At 38.1% G+C, this 14573-nt stretch overlaps 1 protein-coding gene across 1 annotated transcript; it reads right to left on the minus strand.

The window, feature by feature from the left end:
* Positions 1-2642: 2642 nt before the first annotated feature.
* Positions 2643-9645, minus strand: LOC106306047. The gene is made up of 10 exons (XM_013742502.1): positions 9267-9645; positions 7553-9080; positions 6179-7468; positions 5794-6098; positions 4164-5671; positions 3690-4077; positions 3448-3601; positions 3262-3365; positions 2997-3088; positions 2643-2852 (listed from the first exon to the last, which is right to left on the minus strand). Exons 1-10 carry the CDS (start codon positions 9497-9499, stop codon positions 2776-2778), a joined length of 5679 nt encoding a protein of 1892 aa, XP_013597956.1. The 5' UTR covers positions 9500-9645; the 3' UTR covers positions 2643-2775.
* Between the last annotated feature and the right edge of the window lie 4928 nt (positions 9646-14573).

Here is a 14573-nt window from a genome sequence, read left to right on the forward strand (position 1 = left end):
TCTACTCCTAGTTGAAAGCCTGTCCCGCGTAGCAACCCAGGTTAAGAAGGAGTACTTAGGTGTCACATGCTTGAACCAGACAGTATTATGCCAATCATAGACTTGATGTTTTTCTCGAATGACCTGCTAAGTTTCAGTTGTTAAGAACTTCCTCTTGTACTTATCATTCCCATTCCTCCATAGATATATATCATCCTCTTCAGGTTTTATTTTCTCTTTAAACTTCTCAATCTCCATCTCTACTATATTAAGAACCGTAAAGCGATGATGCTTCCTTCTATGGTATATACAATCCGCAACCTTAGCATTCATTGTTATACCCATTTCTATACTACTTCCATTCCCCAATAGCTCCTTCAAACAGCCTAGAGGAGACCATTTATCATGCCAAAAAGAAGCTTTTTTCCCATTCATGATCTCCATCTTATAAAATTGCTTTGCCTTCTCACGATACTTCAGTAACTTCCTCCACATTCAAGAGCCCAATTGTAAAGTATTTTTTACAGAACATAACGAGCCTTTGCGAATGAGATATAGTTTAATCCAACTAATCCATAACAAATTTGCCGAGAGGATTCTCCAAAGTAACTTCAGAACACAAGCAACATTCATCTCCTTCAAAAGACCGTATACCCAAACCACCTTCTTGTTTTGTTCTACAAACCTTTGTTTTGTTCTACAAACCTCCTTCCATGTGATTTTTGTCTTCCTGCTATTCATCTCAACTCCTGACCATATGAATGCTGAGCAGAGCCTTTCTATTTCTTTAATACAGCTGCTAGGTAAACGAAACGCAGCCATCCAGAAGTTGACAAGACTCATAATGAAATAGTTTATCAATTGGAGTCTGCCAACATAGGACAAAAAACGTCTCGTCCATGATCCAATCCTCCTCCTTATCTTCTCAACTAAAGGTAAGAAATCAGTTATAGTCGTGTTCTTTGTTAGCAACGAAAACCCAAGGTATCTGACATGCAATTTACCCGCTGCAAAGGGGAAATGATTTAGGATATCCTATTTCTTCTGTTCTGAAAACCCAGCCAGAAAACAATGTTGATTTCTCCAAATTGATCTTCAAACCAGACATTCTATCAAAATCCTCAAACACTTTCAATATCCCCTCTACTGATCTTTTTGTACCTTCAGTAAATACCATTAAATCATCCACAAAACATAGGTGGGTGAATCTTATATTCTTGCATTTAGGATGGAATCCAATTAGACTTTTTGAGGCAGATTCATTCAACATCTTTGAAAGCATATTCATACAAAGAACAAAAAGGTATGGAGATAGGTAGCAACCTTCCCGCAGACCTCTACTACTTTGAAAATACCAAGCCAGCTCACCGTTGACTTGGACCGAGAATGAGGCAGTGGTAATACAAAGAGAGATCCATTTGATAAACTTCTCAGCCATACCAAGAGCTGTTAGCATGTTGAGAAGGAAGGACCATTGTACAGAGTCAAATGCTTTCGATATATCAATCATCATAGCACAACGAGGAGATATGTCTTCTTTGTGGTAGTCTTTCACAATCTTCGTTGCCAATAGCACATTCTCCATCAACAACCTCTCTTTGATGAAAGCAGATTGATTCAGTGATATACACTTGGGCAATACTCCTTTCAACATGTTGGCAATAAGCTTCGAAATTATCTTGTATAGAACATTAATGCAACATGATATTGGTTTGTAGTCCTTCATTACCAGCTTCTTCTTTTTTAGGAACCAAAGCCAAAATGGTTGAGTTAAGACCCTTAGGCAAGAAGCCTTTTATAAAGAAGGATTGAATGGCAACTGTAACATCATCCCCAATTACTTGCCAAGCCTGTTTGAAGAATTCTGATGTATTAACCGTCCGGCCCTGGTGACTTATGTCCTGGCATTTTAAACAGAACTGCCTTGATCTCCTCCTTAATAAATTCTTTCTCCAGCTTCTCGTAATCCCTCGCACTACACTGGAACCCCAATAACTCTCTCAATCTTTCTACTGTGACCCCTTCAAAATCCTCAGGCTGGGCAGTCATAAACTGAGTGAAGAAACTCTCAGCTTCTTCTTTTATTTTCTCATCAGTCTTTGCCAAAGTATCATCAGCACGGAAAACTTCTATTACACCATTTGTCACTTCTCCTATCTTCATCGCATTGTGAAAGACCCTATTGTTTCCATCTCCAACCTCAAACCAATGCAGCTTCGATTTTTGTTTGTAGAATTCCTCTTCCAAAGTTGCTAACCGTTGCCACTTTTCATAAGCTGTTGCCTCTTCTCGAATAGCTATTGGTAATGGCTGCTCCAATGTAGCTTTTTGTTTCTCGCATAACTCCATAAAAGCTTCTCTAGTTCTCTTAGGCAGATCTCCTAACTTCTCCTTACAAAGAGATCTTAAAGCTGTTTTAAAGCCTTAAGCTGTTTAGTTAGCTTAAACATTGCAGCTGTTGAATGAAATAGTGCTTCATTTTCTTTCCAATGGTCCTCCACCAAAGATCTCTTTATTATTAACAATAACAACTAACAATCATTTATTTTCTTTTTGTCCTTATGTGTATTTCTTCCGGTATTAGCTGAAGAAGCTATAACAATTAACTCGTTGACAAAAAAAAAAAACAAATCCCATTATCAATTATTTGACCAAAACGAAACTGATGCGAACTTAATTATCAATTATTACTCTTTAAAAAAAAGGTACATTATACTATTACCATCAACAAATGAGCAAATCCCATTAAGAACTTACTACAACGTTAGACGAGTAGAAAAAGTAATTGTGATTTTTCTAAACCTTTCCTTCGTACTTGAAATTCAAATCGGACTCTTGTTTCAGAGTTGCTAGATAGTTCCTACAAGGACCTTCTGCAGAAGAGCAAAGAAAAGACCGTGTTACAAAAAGAAAAAGCAAAGAAAAGACCATGAGACAATTACGTAAAAGAAAAAACAATTTCTAAGAAATAGAACCTTATGCCACAATTATTTTTTAAAAAAGGAAAGGGTACTTACCACCAAATACTGTATGGAGATACTGACGATCCTGATCAGAGCAAGAGTCTACGAGAGCATACACACCAGGCCTTAAGGCTTCATCTACCTCCCTGCAAACGTTACAAAAATCAATTAATTCCTATCTACATATTTAGGTGGCATCCTGTAACTTCAGGACAAGAGCACTCATCTCAAGCCATACTTTGAGGAAAACTTAGCAAGATTCTAACGGCTTTCACGGAAAAATGTAAAAAGAGAGATGCAAAAAGAAGAAGGCTGTTACCTTTTGATACCCGTTTTAAGAGGACCATATCCACAAGAAATCCATATGTAAGTTGACAAGAACTTGAAACAATGATGTCCAAAGACTTCCTTCTGCTGTCTCAGCTGCAATTCAGTTGTTTTACGAGCAAATAAAAACATGAGATATATACATAGTTGTAGGATCATTACGATGCAGTGATTTTACCTCTTCATAGATCCTCCGAAGAAAACAAGCACATGTGATTCCCTCTTCCACTTCAAACGGAGCAAGCTTAAAAACTTTGTTTCCTGCTGTCTCCAGGCAATGAAGAAGCGCAGAAACAGATTCTAGTAGTGTAGCAATGGAGCGCTCAGTTTTTCTAGATATTGAAATGTCACATAAAGGCCAGATATCAGAGGCAAATTTTAACAAGACTGTGTGTGTAAGCAAAATAAAATTCTACTTACTTGGGATGATGCTTAACAGATGTATATATTAGTCGGCAGCAAGCAGCATACAGGCTCACCGAGAATTTCTGGTCTACTTGGAGATCTTGTTGCTGATCATCCTTATGTAACAAATGTCCATAATCTCGAAAAATTGCTCCGGGCATATGTATGGATTGGCTTATGTGCGATGGATTCATCTCAAACAATGCGTGTTTCCCTGCTATTCTTATCAAGACTTCGACACACATGAGAATGACTGATCCAGCATCTGGAGATTTGGGACACTGCTTGCCAACAACTGTATCTGTGCAGAAGATGAATGGACTCTGCATGTGAGCCATGATACCAAACACAGCCGACATTAAGCCATGAATGCGTCCTTTAACCTCACTCAAACGATTGCGACCTACAAAACAATTTTACTCTAAGTTCACTGCTATAACTATCAACATCAAGTATACTAAAGACTGCCTATAGAAAAAACAATTTTACCTGTGGCATGCTCCAGAACTAGGTCCAGACAGTCAATACCAGCCGCAGCGGTTTCAGAGATTCTACCCCCATCTCTCTCTCCAGTCTGTATGCTATAGATAGCTGGGCACACTTCACACACTCCAACCAGTGCTCTTTGTATAGCTTCTAGTCCTGACTTTAAATGTGACTCTTCGGAGTTATGTAACAACACTTTAAATGACATTCTAAACCTCACTTTTAATTCCTCCAACCAATGTAATCTCTGATGAGACCGGCTTCGGCTTCTTTCTGATTCCACTTTCTTAGCATGGATTACGTTAGTACCAAACCCTGTCTCGTGAGACTCCAAGGTAGCCTCTTTCCCTTGTAGCGATATGCATTTCCCAATCACCTTCAGGTGCAACTCAACCGACTTTGAGTAGAGAAGATCTCTGTTTAACATACGTTTATACAAGCACAAGTGGCTCCCTAATTCTTCTAGAAATTTCGCTGCACCATCCAACCATATGAATGAGATCTCGAGAGGTAACTCGCTCGTGCCTGCTAACACAGACAGTAGATCAAATGAGATGCCTGTGAGAACAGGGATGAATGAGGGTGAGAATGTGATGCCCTTGATCTGCAGATTTAGATTTAAAATAGCGGCAGAAGTGATTAACAGATGCCTGAGTGCCAATACTACTTCCGTAGAGTTCCCCTTTATTAAGCTCTCAATAATTTGTTTTTTCACATCGCTGCTAGTCTCCACCATGTCACCAGACACAAGACCATTTGAACCCTCGGTCCCATCAAGCAATCTAGTCCAGTTGAGACTGGTTCCAATTTCTTGCTGCACATCAGCACTAAGAAACAGATACTGTGCGAAAACCTCAAAAAATTTGCTAAGCACATGGATAATGCCAGAAAGCTTCGAGAATTCTTCTGATTTCCATCTCAATTTGGCGTTCATATGACTCTTCTGCATATCTCTGTGACTCACTGTAGATGCTAATCCCCACAACAACCCACTAAGAGAAGAGAATATGGGTACTAACTCGTTCAGTATCAGTGTCTTACATTCAAAGACTGTTCTCTCATTTCTGAAGGTAGTCCTTAAAGCAATTAGTAGAGTTTCTGCCTGTTCTGTCACGCTCTCAAAAGCAAGGTTTGCTTGTCCACTTCCCTCGGTTGAAATGAGTTCTCCATCGAACAAAGGTAGCGCCTTGCTGAATTGATCTTTACTCACGGTTAGAAACATATATGATGTGTGATCCATCAATGCAAAGAGGGCGCCCCTTGATCTTCTTGTAAAATCACTCCTAACTCTCTCTTGGCAAGTAACCACAGCTTGTACTGATTTGAAAAGCCAAGAAGTCAACAACGAAGTATCAGATAAAGGCAACTCGGTAGATCTTAGCACCTTGTCGCAAGAAACCATAGCAATAGTTTTCAAAGTTTTTCTGCAAGTGATGAACAGCCTGAAAAGGTTTTGCATATCACCCGGAGACGGCTTGTTCAAACATCTCAACATGCTAAAAACTATAAACCTACAAGATATATAAACAAAGGTATAAGTTGTTAAAATGTCTGCAATCAAAGTTAAGGATAACTGATACGCCTTACTACATCAAACATACAGAAGATGCGTATGCTTTATACTATTATTTACCTCTCAAGGTCGAGAAGAAAACTTGCATAAAGTTGGAGTGACTTCTTATTCACATACTCCTTGGGCATAACACATAAGAGATTTAGCAAATTTTGACATGCTGTGAACTTTCGATTGTCTAGCTGTGACACATGTGCCTCGACAAAGGCTTCCGACTGAAGCTTGGCAACTGAACTTTCAAGCAAGAGTAACACCTCTGACCAATCTGGTTGTGAATCTACTTCTTCGGCGAAGTCCTTGAACAATGCATCTGCTGTGGTTTTGAGTATGTGGGAAAGACTCGGCGCCAAAGACCTGCGAACAAACTAGTAGAAAAACTCAAATGAATATCTGGATATATGAGCATAAAGAAACAAAGCAAAAAAAAAAAAGGAAGATGACTTACTTCATGCTCATACAATACTGAATCACAAAGAAGCCCTAACGAAGACTGTTCCAACCCTGTTTTCTTATTTTGAGTGCCTTTGTCTACACTATTCTCCAAGCCAAAATTAGACATAACAGAACTTCCTATTAAATGAGACAGGAAGCTCTTCATATTCTTTTTCCCAGCATGGGGACACCAAATATCAATATGCTGGCTAAGAACTCCCAAACGCACAGCAGTCAAACACTGATCAGTGTTATCCATTGTTTCAAAAGTTCCACCTTCAGCAAATCCTGGTATGATGGTGTTATTACCCAAAAGGAAACAAGTAAGCTCTTCTCCTTCAGACTTAAGCACTGATACATGTTCGAGCGCTGTACCATGCATCTGATGATCACTTATCTGCGACACATAATCAAGTGATTTTATGTCCCTGTTTAAATCAACAAGTCTCTGAAGAGCGACTCCGTATAATATATACACCAGCAAGGAGCAATCTGCACTGTCATCCTTGAGGTAAACATCTGAAATTTGCTTAATGATGTCAACAATAGAAGCTGAAGGCTGGCAGATCCATGAAAAATAGCCTTCATCGTTCCAACTCTTCTTTTTCACCCAATCACTTCCACGACGAGCCGTGGCAGAGTCGCCCATAATAACAGCCATCTCTTTCGACTTTTTCGGAGGCATAAGACTAATCAGTTGCCTAGATAAGCTTCGGGAAGACATGTAAATTCGCAGGAAGAAGATAATAAACAAGCGCGCAGACTTTCTGTAGGTCTCTCTATTCTTTTCAGAGATTACAATGTCCAAACCTTTTCCGGTGACAGCAGAAAGGAAACTTTCGATGCAATCTGAGTCGGAAGAAACAAGGTGACTTAAGCAAGGACGGATGAGAATCACCAGAGAGTTCATGGACTCGGCGACACTGATACTGTTACCGGTTTTGATAGTTAGCGAGTCCAGAATAAGTGAATAGATAGCAGACAAAGCTCCGGCCAAGAACGCTGCTACCTCTCCATCTTGTTCTCTAGAACTTGATGAGCAACTAACTCTTATCCAACCTATGGTTTCTGATACATCTGTAGTCAAGCTCTTGATGAAATCAGATGCTTGGCCTTCTGGTATAGCTTTAACAGCTCTATGCATAGCAAGCCTTAGATCTTGACATGACATGAGCTTCTCCACTGATGCTGCGCTTCTTTCTAACAGTGGAAGCTCTCTGATGTCGACCATCTCCCCATTATCAACATCAGAAGGTATCACAAGCCTCACAGCTTTGCACATAGCAAGTACAGCAACACTTACCTACATAACATGAAAAAAAATTAGTGTTCTTCAGGAAAATAATAAACTAATGACAACCACTCAAAGGAATATAATTTGACAAACCTGGCGGAGGTCACTGTATAAATTTATCAACTGGCATCCGAGACCAAGCAACAATGAAGTCAACGGGCAATCATCTTCTGTATTCTCTGATGAAAGACTACTAAACCTCGCGAAAGAGAGAATGGTTAGCCACAAAGTAACTAAATCATTCTCAATAACTTCGTATTCAATTTGCAACAAGTAGCCTATCGCAGTGATCAGCTCCTTGGCTAACAAAACATGAATCTTCGACCCTTCAGAGTATGTGTGTTGTAACTGAGAAGCAACTGAAACTATTGTTGTGAAGATTTTCTTCAAGAAACAAAAGCAAGCTCCTTCAGATGCATCCTCTGTCTTCACGTATATTCTCTCGTGAGCAAAGTGGTAGAGCAAACTGTTTGCCGACTTGATCAAACAGCAGAAATCAGCTAATAGAGATGCAGTGTCAGAGCTAGATTCGACATGTCCATCGATCTTCAGCAGTATAGGTTCCATAAGATGCAGGAAGAAATCAAAAAGTGACTTCCGCGACTCCCAGCGGATGAAACTAGAGTGATGACTCTTTGCAGAAGACTCGTTATCATTTGTAGATGCGCCTTGCTGCTTTGAGGCCTTTGTAGCCAGCTGGTTTGAGTCTCTTTGCTGTTTCATCACTCTGTTGATAAACAAACTAAACAATGACCCCATACAGCTCAGCTCCACCTCCTTCTTCATCACTAACATGTTCTCAAACTTGGTGAAAAAATGCCGATGGTAGCTTTTCAAAACGGTTTTGCTCACTTTCGATTCTGGCAAATACCTTTCCGCTCCGCCTAGGCCTAAGAACCCATCGATATGAGATGAATGAAACAGACCTAGAGATAGTATTTCCTGAATCAACTTCAACAAGGTCGTTTCCAAACCATAACCTTTGCCCTCTCTGGGTATCAATAACCCCAACACACTCAGTAAGGGCTCAACAAGCTTGTCTACGAAATCATGAAACCCATTCTTCTTAGTCGGCTGAACCATAAACGTAGAGAACGGCTCAAGAACCAAGCAAGAGAATCTAAGCACAAACGCATTACCATCTTTGATATTCTCCGCAAGAACTCTATGCGTGAGGTTCAGAACAGGCTCGACGGCTGAGAACCACAAGTCGAAGTTATCATTGAAAAGCCCACTTTTCGATGAGAACAACAAGTCTACAGAGTCAACCACAGAACTGAACGCTTCAAAGCCTTGACCATCTCCAATAGAAGATAGAAGGTCTCCGGCGATAAACCCTATAGCCTTTAGAAGGTACCTTGACGAATTGATAGAGACGTGTAAGATCGATGACTGCTTCAAGCAGAAGCTGAGGATGCTCCAGCATCTGAAGTCCAAACATATCTCGGACTTAACTTGAAAGTTCTGTTCTTTTGAGAAAAACAGTGACTGGATCCAGTCACTTAGATACATAACCAGACGCGATGTAGTAACCGCTTGACATTCTTGTTCTTCATCCTCGTCGTCACTCTCCTTCTCTCCTGTATATGCTTCCACAAAACTGAAAGCCAGCTCCATCTTCCTGCCAAAAATCAAATTCCCTTTAAGTCATTCTAAAATAGAATCATTTGAGAAATTGAACCGGTGAAATCATACAAATTCACAATCTTTATTCTACTATTTGCATATGTTATTCAAAGTCACAAACTTTCAACAAACTAAAACAGTTACATCGTCAAGTATAAGCAAATAAGCATTAAAAACTCACTCTTTGTCTTTCAATTCACTGTTCTGCAAGGAAAGTATAAGCTCAAGGTTCTTCCATGGACCTTCTTCAGAAACAATGCCTAAAGCTGTTTCCTTTTGATCACAAGGTTTGGTTTCTAAAACCTCTATCGGAACATCGACACGCTGTGTTTGAGGGTTGTTCTTCTTCTTCGTCTTCTTTGTTTTCTTCGACGGATTGGGTTTCTGCGGCGGAGTGGTATCCTTCCTTTTCATCTTCGAAGTTCTAAGTTTTGTGGAGTCTCAGAAGAAGATGGGTATGAACAGATGAAGAAGAAGAGTGATTGTTAAAACCCTACCGGTGAGGTGACAAACAATCAACGGCGGCCTAAAACCCTCAAGGGAGCTCCACTTTATCTTTATTTTGCTTATCCCGACAACGACAAGACAAAGTCCGGTCCAATATCAATAGTCACCGCCAAAGTCTAACCGATGACCAAACCGTAAAGTGACCACTTTAACCGAATTTTTAAATGATTGCCGACTAAACCAAATATATGGCATTAGCCACACATTTATAACACTACTAATGTATTGCTAACTACTGTGTATAGTTAACATGGCAACATATATCAACTTACACCTATTGTGCAAAGATCATAATCATATGCTTTTTGGCGAAAAAATAGTTTGGGGGTGTTGGATGGAATCCAGCATATTTAATATTAAAATCAAGATAGAAAATTAACCCAAGCTAATTTAACTGATTAGAATCAATTAATTTTATTTTTTTTGGTTAAAAATTTCTACACTTCTAGTTTAGATTAATCTGAAGAACATATCCGATTGCTGCTACTAAAGATTAGGAATACACCATGTTAGTTACAAAAAGAAGTTTATGTTTACGAGTTGATCCCAAAAGAGTTTACAGTTACAAATTATTGTGTATAAAGTTGTAAATGGCATTATGTTTCCACCAAAACTTAGAATATATGCACATAAATAAACGGAACCAACTATAAATTAGTCTGTTGTTTATAACTTTGCATATGTGTCTTGTTTAGCAATTGTTCCAGCTAGGAGCAAGGAACGTGGCTTTGTTTGGAATATGCAAGATTGGTTGTACGCCACGGATTGTTGCAAGCCTCGGTGGTGGTGTTGGATGCGCAGAAGAGGTGAATCAAGCCGCTGATATCTTCAACAATAAACTCAAAACCCTAGTCGTAGATCTAAACAATCAACTTTCTAGAGGTAAGTTCACTTATGTTGACCTCTTCTCTGGAAATGCTGAAGATTTTGCCTCTTGGTAATTCGTTACTTGCAAACAAACGATGAAAAATGTTAAATAAAGAATTTGTAATTATTCTTTTTTGTTGAAATTTTGTAGGGCTTAAGGTTGGTTGGTGATAGTAGTTGCTGTACGGTTGAACCAGGTCAAGAACTTTGTGCGGTGAACGGAACGGTTTGTCCTGACCGAACCAACCGTAATTAATTCAAACCGTTCCGTTCACCGCACAAAGTTCTTGACCTGGTTCAACCGTACAACAACTCCTATCACCAACCAACCGTAAGCCCTACAAAATTTCAACAAAACGAATAATTACAAATTCTTTATTTAACATTTTTCATCGTTTGTTTGCAAGTAACGAATTACCAAGCGAAAAGGTATTTGCCAGAATTACCAAGCGGAAAGGTATTTGCCATAATCGAAAGTGAGCAAAACACTCACTAATTACCTTTCCGCTTGGTTGAAATTTTGATGATCGTAGTGAAAGACTCCACATGATGATCATTTCTTCTATTAAAGCATCTTCAAAAGCAACTTAATTTTGAAGTCGGCAAAACTTCAAATTTGAAGTTTGAGGGTGTATCTCTCTAACAGTAAGGTGTATTGCTTACTTGTCCTTATGACAACTCCAAAGCTAATGGAACATGTCTACTACTTTGAATATGTTATGCGTTAATTTTGCACTTCACGTGTTGATCTTATAACAATAGACTTATGGTTGTGTCTCGTATACAAACACAAATTGAATGTGTAATTTCCATCTACACAGTTTTGTTACGTAGATGTGGACATGTGACATTTGGATAAGTCGAAGAAGATGAACTTAGTTATGAATCCCTCATTCGTGTAAGGATGATATACCTTTTCTACGATGACGGCTTAGATCGCTCCATCTCACTCAACCGGTCTAGTATCCTCATCGCGTCGGCAATGGCGTTCAAGAATTCATCGCTATGGCGCTCTTCTCTTGGTACTCCCACGTGGTATGGAATTGAAGAATCTCCCCGACTAATATGTGAAGCTCTTGTTTAGCTTTTTCTTCGTCCATGGTAATGCATTCGCGATGGAAAAGAAGAACAAAAAACGAAAGTTGGAGGATTTCTTGGTTAGCGATGTAGAGAACATAACGATATCGATTTTATAGTGAGGTTTTTAGATTTATTTATTTTTTTCCTCTAAATTACTTTTAATTATGCTCTCGCCTATGTGCCACGTCGGCCTTAGGCTAAAGCCCATAAAGCAAGGGCTTTAGGAGCCAACATAACATAAATGTGAGGGGAGCCATTGTTCAAGAGTTTCACCTTAGTTTAGTGGTTGATAACTTGTCCATACGACAAACAATTCATGGGTTCGACTTCGATCTCTTACCCTCATTCACAATACAGCTATCTTTTTTGTTTATTCGTGAATATACAAATAGGAACAATGCAATTAATCTAGCAACAGTTTTCTTTATTTATACATGTTATAATGAATGGTGTGAGATTAGATAAATTAATTAATTATACAAAAACTAATTATTTATTTTGATGTATTATTAACAAGGGATAATTTTCCAAATGACCAAGTTTGAAAATAAAATTAAGTGCAGAGCATTGATTTTGACATAATTAAGCTCATAACAATTATGTCAAGTTTTATCCGGTACTACTCTTTTTTGTTCAAGTTGCCAGTAACAGAGAGAAAAAAATTGATGACATCAACAATTTGACACTCCACAATTAATTATCAAACGTAATACAACCAACACCACACGTTTGTTTACCACAAATATATGCATCTGATTTTTCTATATCAGATCACTGAAATATAATGGGATTCCAAATCCACTCACATCTAGTAAATACTAAACTTTACTTCAAACTTCAACCCCTAAATACTAAACCCTAAACTTTAAACATCACCCTTCCATCTAAATACTAAACTCTAAACCCTAATTACTGAACTTTAAACTCAAATATAAACCTTAAACCCAATTATCAAAATCTGAAAATAGTATATAATACTATGTAATATTAAACTAAATCGAAACCTAATTTTTGAATAGTTTAGGATTTCAATCCAACACACAACTCTTCAATGCTAAACTCAGACATAACTTTTGAATACTAAACCAAAAAAATGCTATCACTACACCCAAACCTAAACTCCCACCTTCCAAATACTAAACCCTAAATCCTAATCACTAAACCCTAAGCCCAAGTATAGACTCTAAACCCAAATAGAATGAAATAAAATACATAGTATAGTACAAATTGGTGAGCAAAATAGAACACTCTTTATTAATCATTAAATGGAACATACATAATACGGTCACTAAACCCAAACCTCAACCCCCACCTTCCAAATATTAAACCCTAAATCTTAATCACTAAACCCTAAATTCAAGTATAAACTCTAAACCCAAATAGTATAGAACAAAATATATAGTATAATACATATAGTTGTAAACTAGAAATTGATAAATAATGAATTTATCAAATAATCGATGGTGATAGTAATACTGATTTTATATGTGTAGGTGATATGTATAGAGTAACAAGAAATATATATATTTGTCACTGTAAGTGAAAAGTAGAAATGTAAGTGTTATTCCATTTCTTGTGAATGGTACAATAATACAAGAACGTAGCATACTATTTAGTTTGGCACTTACGAATGGTACAAAAATATAAGAACATTATTATACTATAATTTTTTTTCACTACATATAGTATAGTCGGCGAGTTCATCTTCTTCACATTTTCTTTTTTTGCAGACATGGTGACACACACATTCACTGGTCCAGAGTAATTATTCTTCACCAATACAACATCAATACATCATACTATAACATTATTTAAATAACAACGAAAAAAATCAAGATCAACAACATTAAAGAAACTCAAAAAAAGAAATCGTGACGTCATCTCGTCGTTCTCTACGGTGCCATCTTATCCTCCAAACTCAATTCCACAAGCCCAAAATCCATGCTCTTTCTTCGTCTTGAGATGAAGTGGTTTGTGTTCGTACGTATGAAAAAGAAACAGAGATTGGAGGAGAAGAAGAGGAAGAAAGAGAAAAAGATGTGCACCAATGATAACCACAATTTATTAAATCATTTATTTAATATTTATTTTGATAAATAATTTTTAACAGGTTACACATGTTAAATGAAAGGGTAATATAGCATTGTTATAAAAAATACATATACTATAGATAAAAATTAGGGGTTTTAGTTATCTAATGAATTATAATTTTTTCGAAGATATATAGCCCAATTCCCCTATTAACACAACTAACAATCATTTATTTTAGGAGTCCAGCTGGGAAGACTTTCCAGACGCCTTATTATAAGTCGTCTAATAAGTCGTCCAGATGGAAGACTTTCCAGACGACTTAATTAAGTCGTCCGATAAGTCGTCCAGCTGGGAAGACTTTCCAGACGCCTTATTATAAGTCGTCTAATAAGTCGTCCAGATGGAAGACTTTCCAGACGACTTAATTAAGTCGTCCGATAAGTCGTCCAGCTGGGAAGACTTTCCAGACGCCTTATTATAAGTCGTCTAATAAGTCGTCCAGATGGAAGACTTTCCAGACGACTTAATTAAGTCGTCCGATAAGTCGTCCAGCTGGGAAGACTTTCCAGACGCCTTATTATAAGTCGTCTAATAAGTCGTCCAGATGGAAGACTTTCCAGACGACTTAATTAAGTCGTCCGATAAGTCGTCCAGCTGGGAAGACTTTCCAGACGCCTTATTATAAGTCGTCTAATAAGTCGTCCAGATGGAAGACTTTCCAGACGACTTAATTAAGTCGTCCGATAAGTCGTCCAGCTGGGAAGACTTTCCAGACGCCTTATTATAAGTCGTCTAATAAGTCGTCCAGATGGAAGACTTTCCAGACGACTTAATTAAGTCGTCCGATAAGTCGTCCAGCTGGGAAGACTTTCCAGACGCCTTATTATAAGTCGTCTAATAAGTCGTCCAGATGGAAGACTTTCCAGACGACTTAATTAAGTCGTCCGATAAGTCGTCCAGCTGGGAAGACTTTCCAGACGCCTTATTATAAGTCGTCTAATAA

This window comes from Brassica oleracea, chromosome C1, assembly GCF_000695525.1.
Source record: "Brassica oleracea var. oleracea cultivar TO1000 chromosome C1, BOL, whole genome shotgun sequence".
Taxonomy (NCBI): Eukaryota; Viridiplantae; Streptophyta; class Magnoliopsida; order Brassicales; family Brassicaceae; genus Brassica; species Brassica oleracea.